This window comes from Physeter macrocephalus, chromosome 15 (assembly GCF_002837175.3).
Source record: "Physeter macrocephalus isolate SW-GA chromosome 15, ASM283717v5, whole genome shotgun sequence".
Lineage (NCBI taxonomy): Eukaryota > Metazoa > Chordata > Mammalia > Artiodactyla > Physeteridae > Physeter > Physeter macrocephalus.
The window spans coordinates 76605658-76624360 of NC_041228.1; the positions used below are offsets into that span (position 1 = coordinate 76605658).

General features: G+C 46.7%; 1 protein-coding gene and 1 long non-coding RNA gene across 5 annotated transcripts in view; one reads left to right on the forward strand and one right to left on the reverse strand.

The window, feature by feature from the left end:
• Positions 1-20: 20 nt before the first annotated feature.
• The window catches only part of LYN (LYN proto-oncogene, Src family tyrosine kinase), a 112045-nt gene continuing 93362 nt past the window's right edge, over positions 21-18703 (reverse strand). For all 4 annotated transcript variants that reach the window (XM_028500235.2, XM_028500234.2, XM_055091017.1 and 1 more), the window contains exons 11-13: positions 12234-12387; positions 9693-9824; positions 21-1647 (exon numbers count right to left, since the gene is read on the reverse strand). In XM_028500235.2, coding sequence (XP_028356036.1) covers positions 1445-1647; positions 9693-9824; positions 12234-12387 — 489 coding nt within the window. In that variant the 3' untranslated portion in view covers positions 21-1444. The remainder of the gene's footprint in view (positions 1648-9692; positions 9825-12233; positions 12388-18703) is intronic.
• On the forward strand, positions 1644-11762 carry LOC114487840 (uncharacterized). The gene is made up of 3 exons (XR_003683297.1): positions 1644-9211; positions 10070-11386; positions 11526-11762. It is a non-coding gene; the product is annotated as an uncharacterized lncRNA (long non-coding RNA).

Consider the following 18703-nt stretch of genomic DNA (forward strand, 5'->3'; position numbering starts at 1 on the left):
CCCGGACCGGGGCCCGCACCCGCCCCCCCTGCATCGGCAGGCGGACTCCCAACCACTGCGCCACCAGGGAAGCCCCGCTTGTACACAATTTTGTAAAGGATGTATCTAATGGAATCACCTCTCATCCCACCCCACCAACTGGTACTCATTTTTATATTGATGACAGTAGGCAATGTTAAACGCCAGTGAAAAGCTTCACGTTACTGGGCCGGGTGTATTAAAATAAAATCAAAAATGGAAATATTAGGTATATACACAACAGCATAAGTGAAATGTGATGTGATATAGCGTTTTCCATTCAAAGCTTACAGTAGAAAAATTAAATAAACAAAACCTCTTGTCTCTCTTGCTCCAGTGGCTCAGTTGAGCCTCCTGACTCATTTATTTTCCATCATATCTTCATATAAATAGCCTCACACAGACCTTACACAGTTTAGAAAAGATGGCTGAATCACAAAAATAGCCCCCAAATATGACATTGTTACTTTCTAGAGTATGACTAAAATGAATACTTGATCATTAAAACAATATTCAAAATCATTTGAAGCAATAAAGAAAATTCTGATGTTTTGTAAGGCCCTGGAAGTTTCTGCAGAGATCAGAATCTTATCATTCTTCCAAACTACATTGTCCAAAAAAGTCTGGATACAGGAAATTTGTGGAAATGCAAAGCTGAACCGTTAAAAAGTATTCCTTCTTATGGCAGAGCAGTTTCTAAAGCTCCTTTCCAGGGTGGTCTGGGCAAACCCCGGCTGCTGGGCGTTGGCGGCGGGGGGGGGTCCATGTCGCTTAACACGGCTGCCCTGTCTGCTTGCAGGTGACACTTGCAAGGAAAGAGACCCCTTTTCCCAGCTGGGGTTCTGAGCGGTCTCCACCAAAGGAAACATTGAACAGTCTCAGATTGCAGGGGGTGGGAGATCACTGAAATCTGGGAACGACACTGAACCTTCTGACTTCACCTGCAAAATCTACCAGGTTGGATTAGTAAATTTTTTTTTTCAACAAAGAAGCTAAAGCATAGAGAAAATACATAGAAGCGTCACGAAAGGCATATGGTTATTTTACTTTTATAAATGAGTTCAGCTGTGCTCCTGTCTGGGATTTACTGAAATGGCCTCTGAACCTCTGAGTCGCACATCCCCTTGTAAACACGAGGCCGATATGGGTGCACTTTTGGTGGGACAGGTGTTTTCTTCTCAGAAGCCCACGTCCAGATGTTGGTCTAGCGAGGCCAGGGGGCAGGCCAGGCCACGCACTGGTAGGCAGTGGCCTTTGAGAGCAGAATCCTTTCCCACGGGGGGTGTTCTTCCTGAGTGTTAGCCTCGTGTGTGGGAAGCAGGGGTGGCCGCCGACCGCAGCCCAGGAAATAACTAGTGAGCAGGGATCATTATGTTTTCCCTTTAGGAAGGCAGCCGTCCCGCGAGTGGCCCGAGTCCCGTGCGCCCTAAGGCTGCTGCTGGTACTGGCCCTCCGTGGCCGTGTAGAAGTCGTCCAGGACGCTCTGCAGGTAGTCGAACGTGGGCCTCTCCTCGGCCTTTTCTTTCCAGCACATTTTCATGATGTCGTAGAGCTCGTCCGGGCAGTTCTCCATGCGGGGCATCCTGTAGCCCTGTGACAGGGCGGTCATCACGTCGGCGTTAGTTCTCCCTGAGGCCGAGAAACCACAGGTACCGTTTAGAAGCCCGACCCAGGCTCAGGCACTGCAGTGGTACCCACCCACCTCCTGCCTCTATGGTTGAAGCGAAGCTTTGGAGGCTGCCATGGGCCGAACCGTGTCCCCACCATGCCCTCCCCTGCAAACTCCTACGTTGCTCTCCTAGCCCCCAGCACCTCAGAACGCGACTGCATTTAGAGATAAGCCTTCAAAGGGGTGACCAAGTCAAAATGAACCCTTTAGGGTGGTCCCTAACTGCGTCTGACTGGTGTCCTTATAAGAAGAGGAGATTAGGAAAGGCCGGGGGAGACACATGGAGAAGACAAGACGGCCGTCTCAAGCCAAGGACAAGCCTCGAGAGAAGGCAAGCCTGCCGACACCTTGATCTTGGACTTGCGGCCTCCAGAACCAGGAGAAAATAAATTTCTGTTGTTTGAGCTACTCAGTTTGTGGTATTTTGTGCTGGCAGCTCTGAAAACTGGTACAGAGACTAAGGAAATTTCTGTAAGCGATGAAATAAATGTTAGTACGAAGGAGATCAAGGCAGCATTCAGTTGCCAAAGTGAAAACAGGCAAACGTGGTAAATGGAAGACAAAGTGAATTCTAATGACAAAAGGACACTGGACCCGACAGACCTTGTGAATGAACAGCCCAATCCTAACACTTAATCTCGCTTTCTTTTGTAGTATTTTTTTTCCAGCTTCTACCTGTAATACCAAAAAAATCATTTTCCCGTACAGTATCTCATACCAATACTTTTTCAAAATTAGCCTTCCATCGTAAGTGTACTTAAAGAAGTCAGGATCCTTAAGTCAGCCGGACCAATTGTTTAATCCCCACTCCTCAAATGGTCCCGGCCTTCAGTACAGGAAGAGGCGGAGTCCGCCAGGCTGCAGGAAAGAGCACATCTCAACAGCCGGCGAGGGAAGCAGGCTGCCCGCTATTCCTACGGGGCTCTGTAAGAGAGCCGACCATGGAGGATGGCTTTTACTATGGTGACATGTCTCAGGGTAGTTCAGATGCTGAACTGTCCATCTTTGATACTGAGAATAGCTTTAAGGGAAAAAGAGGTCATTTTAATAACATTTTCCCCCAGTGCTAAACTGGGATATCGAAACATGCTCATCTAGCAGTTTTAGCAGGACTTATCCACATCTGGGTGTTTTGCCTATTTTGTGGCTGCCTTATTCTGTAGGGACATGAGCTCCTCTAGTGAGGAGCTGTACCTCATGTGGAATATTTTCACGCGTAGAATACATACAATATCTGGCACACGGGGAACTCCATTCATTCCCACCATTGCCTTTCCATAGCCATAGATTTTACCACTAGTGGTCACTGGAAAGATCCTAAAAGGTAACTAGGCAGCTTAGGGGAAACGCCTTTGACTTGACTGGAAACAGAACCTTCTTTTGAAAATTCACAAAATTCTCAAATCCGTGTTTTTCAAATTGTGGGTCACCACCCATTTGGGATCAATAAATTGATTTTGGGGGAGCTACCAGTATTTTAAAATATAAATTACCAATATAACAGAGTAAAATAGAAAAAATCAGAGTGCGCTGTACTTGGCAAAAGTCAGTGTGGTTTTGTGAAACTTTTGCTGTATATATGGAGTGGGTTTCTGTCTATTTCTTACTGTGGGTCATAATCAGTGACCTCTGAACTCCTTTGCCCTTAACTAACCTTTCTTCTTCTAAGGACACAGTGACTGAATGGCCCTGCCTGGATTTAAACCCCTGAAAAGAGACACGATTATTTCTGTCTTGGAAGAGCCCTTGTTTTTGAAAGGGAAAGATCCAAGCCAACCTTATAACTGTTAAGGTCTCTTGAAAGTTGTTTACATGGTGAATTAATTTTGCTCAAGTCTACTTCTGAAACATCATCTTCAAATATTTGTGTAATGGGAATGTTCTAACTGGAACACTTCATTGGCCTCTCATTGCTTGAAGCCAAGGGGCTGATTTGCATCGCTTTCTTTAATTGGGGTTCTGGTCTCCATAAATTATGTGGCTTCAGCATTGCTCTGGCTTCTGTAACTAGCCAAGCTCACTTGGATAAATTTCTGAAGAAATACCCGTGTTTACTTCTACATGGGCGTCGGGGAAAGTTCTGGGGTCCTGGCCGGAGGATTAATATCCAGGATAAAGGAAGCAGCAGCTGGACCTGCAAGGCTGGGTAGGAATACCTCTTTCACCTCCTTCCTGGAGAAGCCCCAGTTGCGTAAAAGGTCAGAACGTGCCCACAGAAGATAAATAAACCTTTCTAGGGCCCACGCTAATGCACTGCAGATTTTCTTCTTCCTTGTTCTTATATGGTCTCCTAACTCTGAAGAACTGTCTCAATGATACAGACAAAGGCCAGGCACGCTCCAGCCTGCCTGGGGAATTTGACTTGATAAGAGGAATAAAAAGAAGGATATCTGAAGTCTGTCTTTTTACGTACAAGTAAATCTACCAACAAAATACGGCTAGCAACCGACAAGTCTGATGGAAGAAAGAAAGAGACCAAACCCTAAGATTAAACCCGGTGCTGGTCTGTTGCTAGGCTGAAGAAAGCAAACACCCATTGGCTGGTGATCTTTAAAGGCAAGCAACTTCATATTCCATCCTCCCTCCTTTCGACAAGCGTGTCGTGAGTACTTCCTACGGGTCAAGAGCTGGCACTAAAGCTCTGAGAGATACAAAGACGACTAAGACAGAGTCCTGTCCTCAAATGGCACACAGCCCAGTGGGGAAGCCAGCTCAGGAGACGGAGCTGGGGGGGTGGGCAGGAGGTGACATCTGGAGTCGGTAGGAATTGGCAGAGACTAAAAGTTGGTGAAGGAGCAAGGGAGGGAGAAGAACACAGTACAGCAGGGATGAGAAAAGGGACGGGGGTTAGCGACAGGAGACAGAAGCCCAGGCGCTCCAGGAACCAGGACAATCTTTAACGACAGAGCGAGCCTGTATGTGTGAGCAAAGGAAGTACAGCCAGCCCGGGACCGCAGTCTCCCGCCCACTGGGACTTCCAAAAGGGCAAATTATTTGTTTCTGAGCACTGCTTGTGATGGAGCATTTGCAGCAGGGTGAGTTTCCTGATTCTGGTTCACATATAGCTTAAGATGCTAGATATATCTGGCAAGAAGCAGCCAGAAAAGACACGATGCTTCCGAAAGCTTCGTCTTTTTCAAACCTCCTTTCTCTTTATAAGAGCAAAGCAAAGCAAACCCCCAACCACAAAGGTCCCCTCTAGTTTCTTTAGAAAATTCCTATACAAATATGACTACAGTTTTGCTTTTAAGATAGTGAAGGATCTTTTTGCCCCGCCTCCCTTTTTCCCTTTAATTCATCCCCAAACAAAAAGAGAACAAGAAAGAGAAAAACGGCGTCTCTGATGTAATCAGGAGACACCTGGCGGCCAGAGGCAGACGTGGTCTGGGCCCAGAGGAGGAACGCGAGCCAAGCGGCCGCCAGAGAGGAGTCAGCAGTGGATGTCTGGTCCCCACGTCTTGGGACGGGGCACTCCCGGGCTGAGGCCGGTGCTGCAGGCAGGACTGGACCTGGAACCCGCCTGGCAGGCGCCCAGGTTAACGCCGGAGAAATGGAAGGAGAGAAGACCCAGGCCCGGTGGACGGGGTGCAGGGGGGCGGAGGACCGGGAGCAAGGAGAGTTGAGGCACATCTGACCCGGGCCACAGCCTGGCTGAACCCGAGGACACCAAGCTGAGTGAGATGAGCCCGGCCCAAAAGGACACATACTGCACGATTCCACTTACAGGAGTGCCGAGAGCGGGGAAATTCCTAGAGACAGAAGGAAGAACAGAGGTGACCAGGGGCTGGCGGGGGCAGGGAGAATGGGAACTGAGTGTCTAATGACCCTAGTGACCACAGGATCAGTTGGGGAAGATGAAAAAGTTCTGGAAATGAATCGTGGTGATGGTTGCACAGCACTGTGAATGTACTTAATGCCACTAAACCATACACTTAACAGTGGTTACGATGGTAAATGTTATTCTATGTTTCTTTTACCACAATAAGAAAACCCACCACAACAGCAAAGAAAGACACTGATGTCCGCTCCCCAGGGCACCTCCGGAACGCTGACGGCCAGGCGGTACTCCCGCCGGCAGGGCCTGGGAGAGCCTCTTCAGAAGGAACTAAATAGTCCCAGAGAACAGACCTGAAGATACCGCCGGGTGAGGGTGCTGACAGCGAGCCCGGTGGCCCAGAGGCCCTGGTTCCCACAAGGCGTCTCACCGAAGCAAGGCGGAGAAGGTAAGCCTCAGAGGAGGACAGGATGACAGGGACAGAAGCGTAGACAGGGGGCTCTGAGGGTCACCCCAGGAGGTCTGCTGTCCTACCAGCGAGTGATTTGGAAAGAGGCGAGGAGCGAATTTTCAAAGAAGCAAATATACAAAAACTTCCCCAAATCTATGGCTGCGAGTTTCCAAATCAAAAGAGCAAAACAGGTGCCCAGCATGACATAAAAATGACAGAAGTGTCACACCAAGGCACATGGCCATAAATGTCAGGGACAGAGAAGGATCTTGAATTCTTCCGTAGAGGAAACGGGATCCTAGGGAGAAGGTAGGGACAGAAGCCATCAGCCTTCAGGTCAGCCACTGGAGAAGCTGAAGTCAGTGGAAGAAGTTGCTTAAAATTCTAGGTGAGAACGTTTGGTGGACTAGCGTTCAAAACATACACAAATTTGGTAATTGTACTTATTTAGCTATTTAAGTATATTTAGGACACGAGTCTCTCAAGAAGAAGTCCCATTTGGAGCGGAGTCTATCTTCCAGGTACGAACTAGAAGGATGTTATCTTTGATGCCTCCAATTTTCACGAGACAATCTCCAAAGTCGAGTACGCAACAATCGTGATCTGTTTACTCATTCGGTGTCCCCACCCACGAGGAGAGAGCGCTTCAGGACAGCACCTCCTCATAGCTTTCGGTCCAGGGGCCACACGTTTAAATTCATAACAATAAAGTATGGTTGTAATGGACTAACAGTAAACGAAGACAAAGGAGTTTTGAGATTTGCCCCGAATACAACGAGTAGGTGCAAAGCCCTTTCCTAAAAAGCAGGTTACGGAAAAGCCCTTTTCTGCGTTACATCCTATGTGCACAGAAGTTCGTGGTGCCAGCTGCGCCACTTCAAAGCGTCTATTCAACGAGTAGGACTGCAAATGGGAAACGACACTCTCATGCTCCAGTAGCACTTACTTCGTATTTGACGACTAGAATTTTGATAAGTTTACTAACAACATTGTACATTTTATTCTCACATTCCCAGAGTTTGTTTTATGTGGGTGCTATCCGTTTTGGCATCCAGTCACTCTGTGTATTGGGTACAGCTCTAGTTATATACGCCTTGATATTCCTGGGATGTCTCCGACAGATGCACCAGAAATTGAGAACAGTGGCTGCCTTGGGGGCAGGGGTTGTGTGGCTGCAGACAGACGCACCTGTCACCTTACACCTCTCTGTACCTCTTGGACTTAGAACCATGTGACCATATTCTTATTTAATAAGAACTAAAATGGAGGAAAATCTTTACTTAGGAAATGACAGTCTGTGTATAATATTTCGAAGTATGAGCAGCAAATGTTAGGATAAATAGCCAAGATTCCTGAAAGCCAATGCCGCTCAGGAGCCGACAAGAGGGAGGCCCCGGGGGCAAGTTTCCATCAGAAGCCTTTTGCACTACCTGATTTTTGAATGTATTTTTTAGACAAGAAGTAAAATATTTAATAAAAACATGCCTGTAAAAAGTTAGCCACTTCAGGAATTTATTAAGAAAAAAATAATGTAACCTGTTACTTCATTGTTCAAGGAGAGTAACATTTTGATATATTACACCTTTTAGTCTTTTTTTCTTCCTCTGTTCATTTTATAGGAGACTTTCTTATTTCTTTTCTGTCGTTATTCCCCATTTCTTTCTCTTAGTGCCTTTTTATTTTGCAAAGCTAGGCATATAGCTTCTAAACCACACAAAAAAGACACATAGCCAGCACTTTTCCGGGTAAAGAAAATATTCTCCGATAACTTAATTGTCAGTGGGCCTGTCGTAAGCAGTTTTATAACAGTGATGGGACTGGCATGTACTGTCTATGTTCACCAGTTTCCATGCTCTCTATGAATCGAGTCCTCTGCTAATTAAGTTAGTAGGATTGTCCGCTCTGTTCACCTGTCCTAATGCTAGAGGCTCTCATAACATACAACGCTTGTGACTGGCGAACCTCATCAACCCAGAACTCCCGAAAGGATGACACATCCCTGGTCCTATCAGAGGACAAGAGACTGCGGAATAGACCAACTGATGCTCTCTGGTTGGTCCTATCAGGTTTGTGTGTGTGATTCTCACTGCTTTTCTGCTGGTTATTTTATGATTTTTATGGTTTTTATGGTTCTTCACCCCAAGTATTTTCTAATCATGGGCATTGAGCACAGCAGGCCAGAGTAAGGAGGCCAGGATGCCGCAGCAGCTCTGCCAGGAGCTCGTGATGCAGTTCTGGGCAAGAGTCCCCTTCTCAGAGCCTCAGGGCCTCGTCCGCACATCACTGTGGAGCATGCAGTACATACCACACAACATGTGTGAGGCTGCATGTTTATCTGATCAGATGTCATATATATATATATATATATATATATATATATATATATATACTGTGAGTGTATACTCTTTCTCTATAGGTTATACGTTACAGATATATAATGTCAGATATCCAGGCTGATCAAGAAATACTGCCGCCATTTTGCAGCCGCGCTATTCATGAACTTCAGTGTCTAGAACAGAGCGGCCGTCAGAATACGAAATGTGGGCACCAGAGGGGTTTCACGGTACAGTCAGCCCACTGCGCAGGCACCGCTGAAGGCCTTCCCCTCCGCTGGCCCCCCAGGCCCCAGCTTCTCTATGGCTCAACCCCAGAGAGCAGTGAGGATGATCAGGAGAGCCAAGACCATGCGACTGCTCTGTCCCAAAGCTTCCGGTCTCCTAGAGTCAGAGCCGGGGCCCCTGCGTGGCCTCTGAGGCTCTCGCATCCGCTCCAGCCCAGCTCCGCACCTCCTGCCTCTGCTTGGGACCCCGTGGGACCCCAGGCCCTTCTGTCAAGTCACCGAGTTCCCTGCTGCAGCCGGGATCACCGTTCAGACCCTGCAACCCTACCCCACCCCCATTCCGACGCCACTGTACCCCCTCGGTGGCGCCCCTCCCTCCTACGCACTGGCCCTATTACCAGTGATGATTATTAGTGATTGTTATCAGTCTCTCCGTACTCAAGTATTAGCTCTCAAGGGCAAAAGCTGGGACTGCTCCATCCGGGCACCTCGTGAGTGCCTGGCACCCTCAGATATTTTCTGAACGAGGGAATGACTTAAACATTAAAGATTTAATTTAAAATTGGCCGTATCCATTAATTTTGTTAAAAGCCAAACCTTAACAAGAATGTGACAGCTCGGGGGAAAATCCCTCTCCTTGCACATCCCAGCATGGATCCTGGAAAAAGGGAGAGCTGGAAGAATCTGGCTCCGAGGAGGTTAGGAACCCGGAAATACTGAACGACGTCCCCACGTCCGGTAAGTCAAAGATCTGAAGACTCTTTCACTCACACACAGAGGTGGTTATTTCCTGAAGAGGCAGAGACTCCAGAGTCCCTTGTATGAACTTCTGTTTCAAAACTGACCGAGAAAGAATTGTAAAACCCTCATCTCCATGTCCGTATCCTCCTCCATCAGGTGGACTGCTTGGGAGGGGCACCTGTGCCTAATCCTCTAATCCAGCCTTATCAGCAATACCTGTGATGGTGCCAGGCACATTCTAGGCAGCAAGTGGTGGAGTTAATTAGCGAAGCAAAAGAATATGCACTCAATCAGGCAAGAAGGCAGAGAAGTTTCTAAGCATATTTTAGGACACCTTCCAGTAACGACAGTCAAAATAAAGTTCTAGCACCATGGGCTTACTTTACTTTCGGATATAAGTTTATCTTTTTACGGCTCGTGCCACTTGGCTTTTTTCTCATATATACCAAGTGAATGGAAATAGGTAAGTAACGGATACCTGGGTAGGGAATTTTCCCATAGGTGACGATTTCGTACAGGAGAATTCCAAAGGACCACACGTCAGACTTAATAGTGAAACATCCAAAGTTGATTGCTTCTGGAGCTGTCCACTTAATGGGGAACTTAGCACCTAGGGCAGAAGACACAGGTGTTTTACTTGGGTCTCTGAGCTGAAACCAAAGGGTCATGGGTGTGTGATCCTCACACTTTCCTTTGGGGGGAAAATTTTAATGAATTATTTTGAACAGGTTAACACATACACACAGTAGAAAATAGAGATGGTACAAAATGTCATACTAAGAATGTTTGCCTCCCTCTGTTTCCCTCGCGGGCATTCCCCTCTTAAGAAGCAAAGTTTCTTGTGTATTCTCTTAGCAAAATCACAACTAGCACTCTTGAAACATGAGAACATGACACCGAATGGAAAGGCATCTATTCTTAGCCTGTACACCTGTCCCTCGACATCAGCCTTCTAGAGCGCGTATCCTTCGTGTTTAAATGTTCTCTAATGACCCAGAGCATGTTTATATGGAATATAAGTATCTCTTGTGGATAAATCTCTTGAAGCCTGTACCAACGGGGATTTTAGATGCTACTCCAAGCTTTCATTTGATAGGACCAAACATTACTACTCTTCTAGGAACTGCGTAGGATGATGATCTGCCCAGAGTGAGATGACGATGAAACTAGGTTTCTCACGAGAAGCTGGTGAGGCTCAGGTCGACTTAGCCGCCGGGTCACATTGGGAGGCGAGCCTGGCCCCGGGGATCTCGCAGGGTCACCTCGAGGGAAGCAGGGACTCCGGCACTTCTGCACCCTGGAAAGGCAAGGGCTTTCCACCAACTACCATAGAATTTTAAAAATACATTTGCCTTCACGATGTCTTTGCTTTAGACTTTTCTGTGGAGTCCAGACCTAGCGCACAGGGCAGAGCCAGGAAGGGCAGGGCTGTGGTTGGGGCGGAGCCAGGGGCGGGGCCTATGCGTGGGGCGTGGCTGGGTGGAGCCTGGGGTCCAGCATGGCCTTGGGGGGGTTTGACTTCCGGTTCTGCTGTTTCCAGCCAGGTACGACCCCGGCAGGACACTTACTGTTTCTGTGCCTTCTTGGCACTTCCATCCATGAAATGAGTAAACAGCAGAACCTCCCCGGTTGCCGTCAGGGTTAAGTGGGTGGGTCTGCATGCTTGGCAAAGAGGAAATACCAGTGAGGGTAGATATCATTACTTTTGCCCTGAGGTGACCTACTGTTTCCTTCTAGAACCTGAGCTCTCTGCATTAGGCCACCTGTTTCTCGTGAGAACAGTTATTTCTGTGAGACTCTAGGCTTGTCAAATTCTACAAAACCGATGTAATAAATTCTGACTCATGCACTTTGAGGCCACATCTCCTGGGTTTGAGTCCTGGCTCTAGCACTTACTATGGGGCCTCAGAAGCTTCTGAACCTCTCCTTTTTTCTCGTCTATAAGGTGGAAACAATAATACTACTTATCACATAGGGTTATTGTAAAGATAAATGAGATGATGTATGGAAAGCACTTAGAATAGCCGCTGCCACGCTGCAAATGCTCACTACCTTTTAGCTACTTCTCCTCAGACTATTTTCCTTGACCTGCCATTTTGCTGAAGATAATTAAGGCCAAGGATAAATTATAATCCACCTAAGAGAATGCAAACTTGAGGCAGCAGAACTACCGTAAGTATGACGAATGAAGGAGATGCTAGACAAATCAAATCGATGTTTTCAATTTGTTTGTCACCTCTATAAATTCTGTGGGTACCTTCCAGAAATAACTCACATGTAATTAAAATAATCCTTGTTTAATAATTCTTAGGAATGTCAAGAAAGTGCTTGGCTCTTTCAGAAGAGAGAGAGCACTGCAAAAAAACTCACTCAACTTTCACGAGTGAGACCATCAGAATCCTCAGATCATAAGCAACACAGAAGAATCTCCAACAGAAAAGATCAGTGCAGCCCCAGACAGGGCTGGCCCCAGAATGACAGGCCAGGAACTCGAAGATTTACTCTGTGTGTTTTTTGGTTTACATATATAATATGGAAGGTGGGAAAATAAAGGAGTGTATTTTGGTAGTGTTATATTTACTTCTGTGTGTGTGATAATTTCCATGTTTTAATTTGTAGTTAAAAGGCCGGAATATAGAGTATAGAGTTATTGTGACAAATATTTTCTCGATAGTTAAGGAAAGTATACTTCACTGTTCTGGTGAAAAGCTCTAAGAAGTGATATGAACAAAGAATCATGATCCTGTCAAATCTCGTTTGTTTTGCCTTGCTTAATCGAAATACAAACGACGGCATTTGGAAATTTTATAAAAGTATCTTGCAGAGCTAATCAAGAGAGTAATTTTTCAAAGCAATTATTAGAATAAACCGCAAACAGCAACTATGGTACATTTTGAATATTGTACCAAATGAATTCTTTTTCTAATGATGCCTATCGTAATTGCTTTGTTAAAAACAGGCAAAAACAAAATAAAACTAAACAATAACCAAACACCTAAAGATCGTTCCGGGAACATACCTTCCCTGGCTGTGTACTCGTTATCCTCAATCACGCGAGCAAGGCCAAAATCTGCGATTTTGCACATGAGGGACTCGGAGACCAGGACGTTAGCGGCTCGTAGGTCCCTGTGGATGTAGTTCTTCCTCTCAATGTATGCCATTCCCTCCGCGATCTGGAAACAGAAAAAGGCTCTCCTTTAGATGTTCCATTTAGGCCCATATAGGGACCTATGGAGGAAAACCAGAAAACTTCTGAGTTCCTGAAATCCTTTCATGTACGATATTCTGCTCATTCAAATTTTTAAAACAGTGGGTAAATTACAATCGCCATTTCGAGTCCTTTCTAAAGTAGCTGCTCCCAAACCTCCAATGATGGTAGTCACTCTCAACATGGTTATTTAAATAGCTATATGTCTCAGCCTTTTTTAAATGCATGGAGACTTTTCTTCGGATCCTACTAAATTCCTGCATGTAGATACACAGATGTTTGTATCCCAGTTTTTCAAACGAGGAAAGAGAGCCAGGGAAGTGCCGTGCTAACACAAATACATTATTGGGGTGTCAAGAACAGGCTGTCCCTGGTCAGCAGCATCCGTGCTGTCGGGTCAGTCGAATGCCCACAGGGCCCGGGCTCTAAGCTCTCTCTGCACAGTCCCTCCAGGATGAGCAGCGTCACCCAGACCTAAAGCTGACAGCGGGAGAGAAGCAAGGATAACATGATAAAACAGGGGAGGTGAAACTGCTACTCATCGCTCACTAGGAGATCGGGCTTTTAAGGAATCAAAATAGGATTATTAAGGAAAACATTACCAAATTATAAAGACAAGAATCAAGAAGGAAGGAGGAACGGTAGGAAGGAAGGAAGGAAGGAGGGAGGGAGGAACCAAGTAGCTGTGTCTGGTGAGCAGGTAGAGGGAAAGCTAATTAGGATTGTGTCACACAGGAAGGAATGTATTCTGCGGATTCTACCCTGAATTCCAGGCGGCTCAGTGTGGAGGACCTGAGTACCCCCACACCCCATCCTCAACGGCATCCTCCTGGCTCAGTCAAACGCCGCTGTTTCAGCCAGGCCCTGTGGCTTAGCAAAAGCTTTTTAGCGCCTTACTGCCGGGGATGCTTCTCCTGACCTCTGCCTGGAACGCCTTGCTTCCCCTCTCGGCCAGTCACTAGGCATCCTTCTGGCCACAGGGCCTTCCCTGAACTCCTCTTGGATAATTTCACTCTACACCCGCCATCAACGGTCAATTTGTACAAAAACCATTTGCACCTACTGACCATAGCTTTGCCATTATTTTGATGCTGTTTAAGGTGCTTACTGCTGTCCTGCCATCCAGACAGCAAACACCACCAGGGAGAAGCCACCTTACATCATTTCTGTTCTCACTTGTATCTACTGGACGCTTCAGCCATGTCACTCCCCTCTTCTCAGAGCCGAAGAAAGTTCTTTGGTAAATGTGCTGGGTTTTTATTATTACCAGGATGCTATGTTGTTTGCTCTCTGCTGCAGGAATTTGCCAGATGCTATTTCTGTGGCCAGAAAATCTGCCGTAGAATAATCAGAATGCACCAGCTCAGTCCCAAAGTCCTGGCAGCCCAGGGGCTCGCCTGTGACTCGCCCCAAAGAGTCTTGAACAGGTAAAAGCATAAATCCGAAAGAATAGAAGAGGTCTGAGCATCTTCTTTAGTAGAAACGACAATTTGATAACGTACACCTTGACTATGACCGAGAATAACGTGTGTGGCACGCAGGCTGGGCCGGTAGAGTGGAGACGACCCAGGCCACGCGACACCTGCTGAGTGGACTCGGGGTCCAGCCCCTGCCTGGGCGGCTGGGCCAGCCTCACACAGCATCCCTCGACAGGAATACGTTAATCCTTTGTGCAAGTCCACCCAGGTCACTCCCTGCATAAAACTAGCCTCCAGATAACGTCTGAACCGCTTAGCGCTGCTTCCAAGGCCCTGGGTGACTGGTCCATTATCCTCCACCTCGCACCACTGCCTCCCTCCAGGATCCTGGCTCCGGCAGCCCCTGTCGCGGGGCAGTTCATCCCGCAGGTCTCAGGGGAGACGGCCCTTCCGCTGAGAGGCCGTCCCTGCCCCTCCTTCTCCTCCAGTGTGTGTGGTCCCAGGGCCCCCTGCTCGTCACCTGTTTACCTGGGCATCGCAGGAATGTAAACCTCTTAGGGCACACTCCTGTTCTTGAGCCCGTATGTAACATTCCAATGATTCTAGACAAACCGGGCCAGGAACCGGGAAGAGCTGAAGCTGGCTGCGATCCCAACATGTCCACATGCCGCAACTACTGAAGCCCGCGCGCCTAGAGCCCGTGCTCCGCAACAAGAGAAGCCACCGCGATGAGAAGCCCGCGCGCCGTAACGAAGAGTAGCCCCCGCTCGCCGCAACTAGAGAAAGCCCGCGCGCAGCAACGAAGGCCTAACGCAGCCAAAAATAAATAAATAAAGTAATTAATTAAAAATAAATAAAAGTGTCCTGGGAACTTGTGGGTAAGGCTTTTATCACACTCACCCGAGTTCTGCATTTACACAAACCCGAATGCATTTTTTAACATGATTCTCTGAAATAATAACAGACTTGCAGCAAGCCCAGCTTAGTTTGGCTTTCTTTTCCACGTCAGAGTGCTTTAAGGGGCTCATATTCCAAACAATAATAATAGCGTTCACCAAGGCCAAGTTTCGAAACAACAGTGCTTGCCAAGTGGAATAAACAATAGATATGAGAGCAAAATAAAAGCTTTCGGATAGGGCTGGTTTTGAGGTCAAAAAAGACTACAATTCTCTTCTTATATAACAAGTATTATTTCCCTGGTCTATATGTATTTTTCTTTCTTGGTTTCTTTCTTTCTTTTTAAAACCTTAATCTTTTTTTTTTGGTTGTTGTATTTACTTTGGCTAAAGTAAAGCCAACTCGATTTCTCTATTTCGCAACAGCAGGAAGAAATCATAGACCACTTCGGCTAATGGAATCTAGGATCAACTTTGCTTGCACGAATATGTTCTTGCTCCTCCAGGCCACTTAGTCTAACCGTTGTCAGCACTGCAGAAAGAGCTGTTGCACAAATGCATCCCCCCAGGCTCAGCCACCCTCGGGGACCCGGGGAGAGGGGAGCGCTCGCCTCCTACTTTCTTTTTAACTAAATTATAGTTGACTTACAATGTTTCAGGTGTAGAGCAAAGTGATTCAGTTATACATAGGTATATACGTATTCTTTTTCAGGTTCTTTGCCATCACAGGTTATTACAAGATACTGAGTATAGTTCCTTGCGCTCCACAGTCGGTCCTTGTTGTTTATCTACTTTATATATAGTAGTGTGTATCCGTTAATCCCATTAGCTCAGAAAGGCTGATCTGTGAAGGAGTTACGTGGAGTCGCTCAGGTTTGGTGAGGACACAGTCTGATTCAGGAGATTGCTCTGTGCTCACAGACATTTTACTTAGATGATGATGGTAACAGGTAGGTGGCTGATTGATAGGTTAAGTAGGTAGATTTATAGATGGATAGTTAGACATTAATAACCACTACTTCTCCCACCACTAATGGAGCACTTTTTATGTACCAGATACTGTTTTACATCCATTACACCCAATTCACGTTTCATCTGAATAACAAATCTATCCGGTAAGTTTTATTTCCATTGTATACATGCAAATGAAGCTTAAAGAGGTACAAGAACCTGGTGAAAGCCAGGAGGGAAGGAGAGAGCCAGGATTGACACCCAGGAGTGTCTGACTACCAGATCACATTCCAGAATGTTCCATCAGCAAGAGAGCTCATAACTAGAAGATGCTTCTGACACTCAAATTTTTCATCGAGAGAATACTCTTTTACTGAGAAGAGAGAAAAATGCTTTTGAAGTTTCCTCCTGGAATTCATTGTTGTTAAGCCCAAATTTCACCTCTCAGAAAAGCTACCACAAACCTTCCCCAGGCAGAGCTCAGGATACCCATCTCAGGAAGGACATACAAGCTTGGTTTGGGCTGTCTTTGTCTAGAACAGGGTTTCTCAACCTTTTTCCACTATCATCTCCTAAGGAGAAATTTTTAATTAAATTAAAAATTTAAAATTAAATACAAAGAAATAGGATTTTGTCAGATAGGTCTGAGCTCTGGAGGGCCACAAACTGTCGTAATATCTAAGATTTTCCCATCTGCCAAGAACCAATTCTCACTCCCCTGGGGGCAACTTGCCCCATTTTGAATTCTTGGTCTAGAAGAAGCTAAACTGAGCAAAGAAGGTATAAAGCCCATTTTGCCCTATGACTCAAAAGAGAGAAATAAGATGGATGATGATCTATTCTTGGCTTGAATGAGGTTAAGGCTCTGTCAGAATGAAAATAACCAGGCTAAAATTAAGCAGGAAAATATTCTTTCATTCAAATAGCCCTATATATTGCAAAAAAAAAAAGCAGTAAATATCTTTCCCTTTGGAAATTTGATGGGGCTAAAAGGAAATTACTTTCCTAGGGTCACACCACAGGTTAGGGCAATGGTTTGGAAGTGACTTCAATTTCCCTTCTGTGCATTTAGCCGTTAAATGAAGTTTAAACCCTCACACCAGTATTTCTTAACTCTGGCTGTGTACCAGGCATCTTATCTTAACCCGGGTCTCATCCTAAATCACCTAGACATGCATCTCTAGGAGTGAGGCCTCCCTAGGTGGTTGTGACCTGCAGTCTGGGTGGAGAATGGCCCTTGTCCCTTAACACCTTCTGGGAGCTTGATTCTGACCCTGATTTATTCGATCAGGACCGGGATTTTAACAAGCTCTCTGGGTGATCTGTATGCACACCGAACTTGGAGAAGAACTGCGTTAGATCCAATGCTTTTCAACTTCAGCTATTTTAGGATTTAAAGTTCTAGACAGATTGGAATGAAATCTCGGTCTCAATATCACGAGTAGATGGACTGTTGTCCTCCTAATGCGGGGGAAAGGAATTCCCCAACAACTCAGCTGAAGAAAAAGAAGGAGCAAGATGGGCAGAGCCAGCAGGAAAAAGCCCAGGTGGGGAGGTGGGGGTGCCACGCTGAAGCTGGGGAGGTGACGGGCTAGATAATGGGGGTGCGGGCTACTCCTAGTACATCAGCAGCTCAGAACATGTGTCCTGAGCTTCTGTTTTTCTTGTAACTAAGGGAGAAGGACTCCAGTGTTACAGCTCAGAGGCAGGGAATCCGGAAGCTCTTCCTCCACATCATCGTTCTGGGGCCGGGCCACTACTTAGAGGGCTTAGGAAACTGATTTAATCTTTCAGCTTTAAAGCATCTGAGGGGATTCTCTACCTCTTGGGCCACGCCAGCATCACGCCAGCATCAGCCTCAGTGATGCACAAACACGAGAAAACCTTGACTTTCTAAACCACCTGCCAGCACTAAAGAAGAACTAAAAATGTCTCGTCTCCATGTGCTAATTTCCAGCTCTGTATTAGAGAGTCTGTGTGTGAAGCTACTGGGCATTTGAAGTAAAAAAGCACCCCTACTACCTAAACTGAGAAATAATCGTACAAAGAGATAACTTGAGTGATGTGTCTGCACTCCTGGTTTAAAGCTACCTGATTTAGGGTTACATGTGCTTGTCATTTCTTGAGCTCTTCAGCCCAAATAGCATGGCAGGCATACATTTCCTAGTTCCTCTTTTTGCGCCTTCAGTGGAAACATACGGTGACATGTTCTCTGTTTGATGTTTCTATGTGCGTGTGTGTGTGTGTGCACGTGTGCGTGTACACGCGTGCACTGCTGTCCTGGGAGGAGAGAGAGGAACTACTAGGTAAGTGAGGGACCCACTGGAATCCCAACCTGTGCCAGTAACACAGCGGCTTCTGGTGAAACCCCAGGCATCTAATACCCAGTGAAAGTTCTAGGCACAGAGCAGATATTAAAAATGATGCTTCCTGGGCTTCCCCGGTGGCACAGTGGTTGAGAATCCACCTGCCAATGCAGGGGACACGGGTTCGAGCCCTGGTCCGGGAAGATCCCACATGCCGCGGAGCAACTAAGCCCGTGCGCCACAACTACCGAGCCTGCGCTCTAGAGCCCGCGAGCCACAACTACTGAGCCCACGTGCCACAACTGCTGAAGCCCACGTGCCTAGAGCCCGTGCTCCGCAACAAGAGAAGCCACCGCAACGAGAAGCCCGTGCACCGCAACGAAGAGTAGCCCCCGCTCGCCACAACTAGAGAAAGCCCGCGCGCAGCAACGAAGACCCAACGCGGCCAAACATAAATAAATAAATAAATACAATTTAAAAAAGAAATGATGCTTTCTGAGTTAGAGGCCAACCTCATCTTGTCAGGTGCGAAATAAGCCGCCCCCCAGCCTCATGGCCATCCTCCAGGGAGGTCTTTCAAATGTGCTGTGAGAAGGAAAGCAAGAAGGCGCCCACCAATCAGCTTCCCAGCCAGGGACCTGAAGGGCTGGAAACACACGTGTGAGCACAGAGGACACTCTGACCCCAAGTTCTGGGAATTCTGCCTCTCC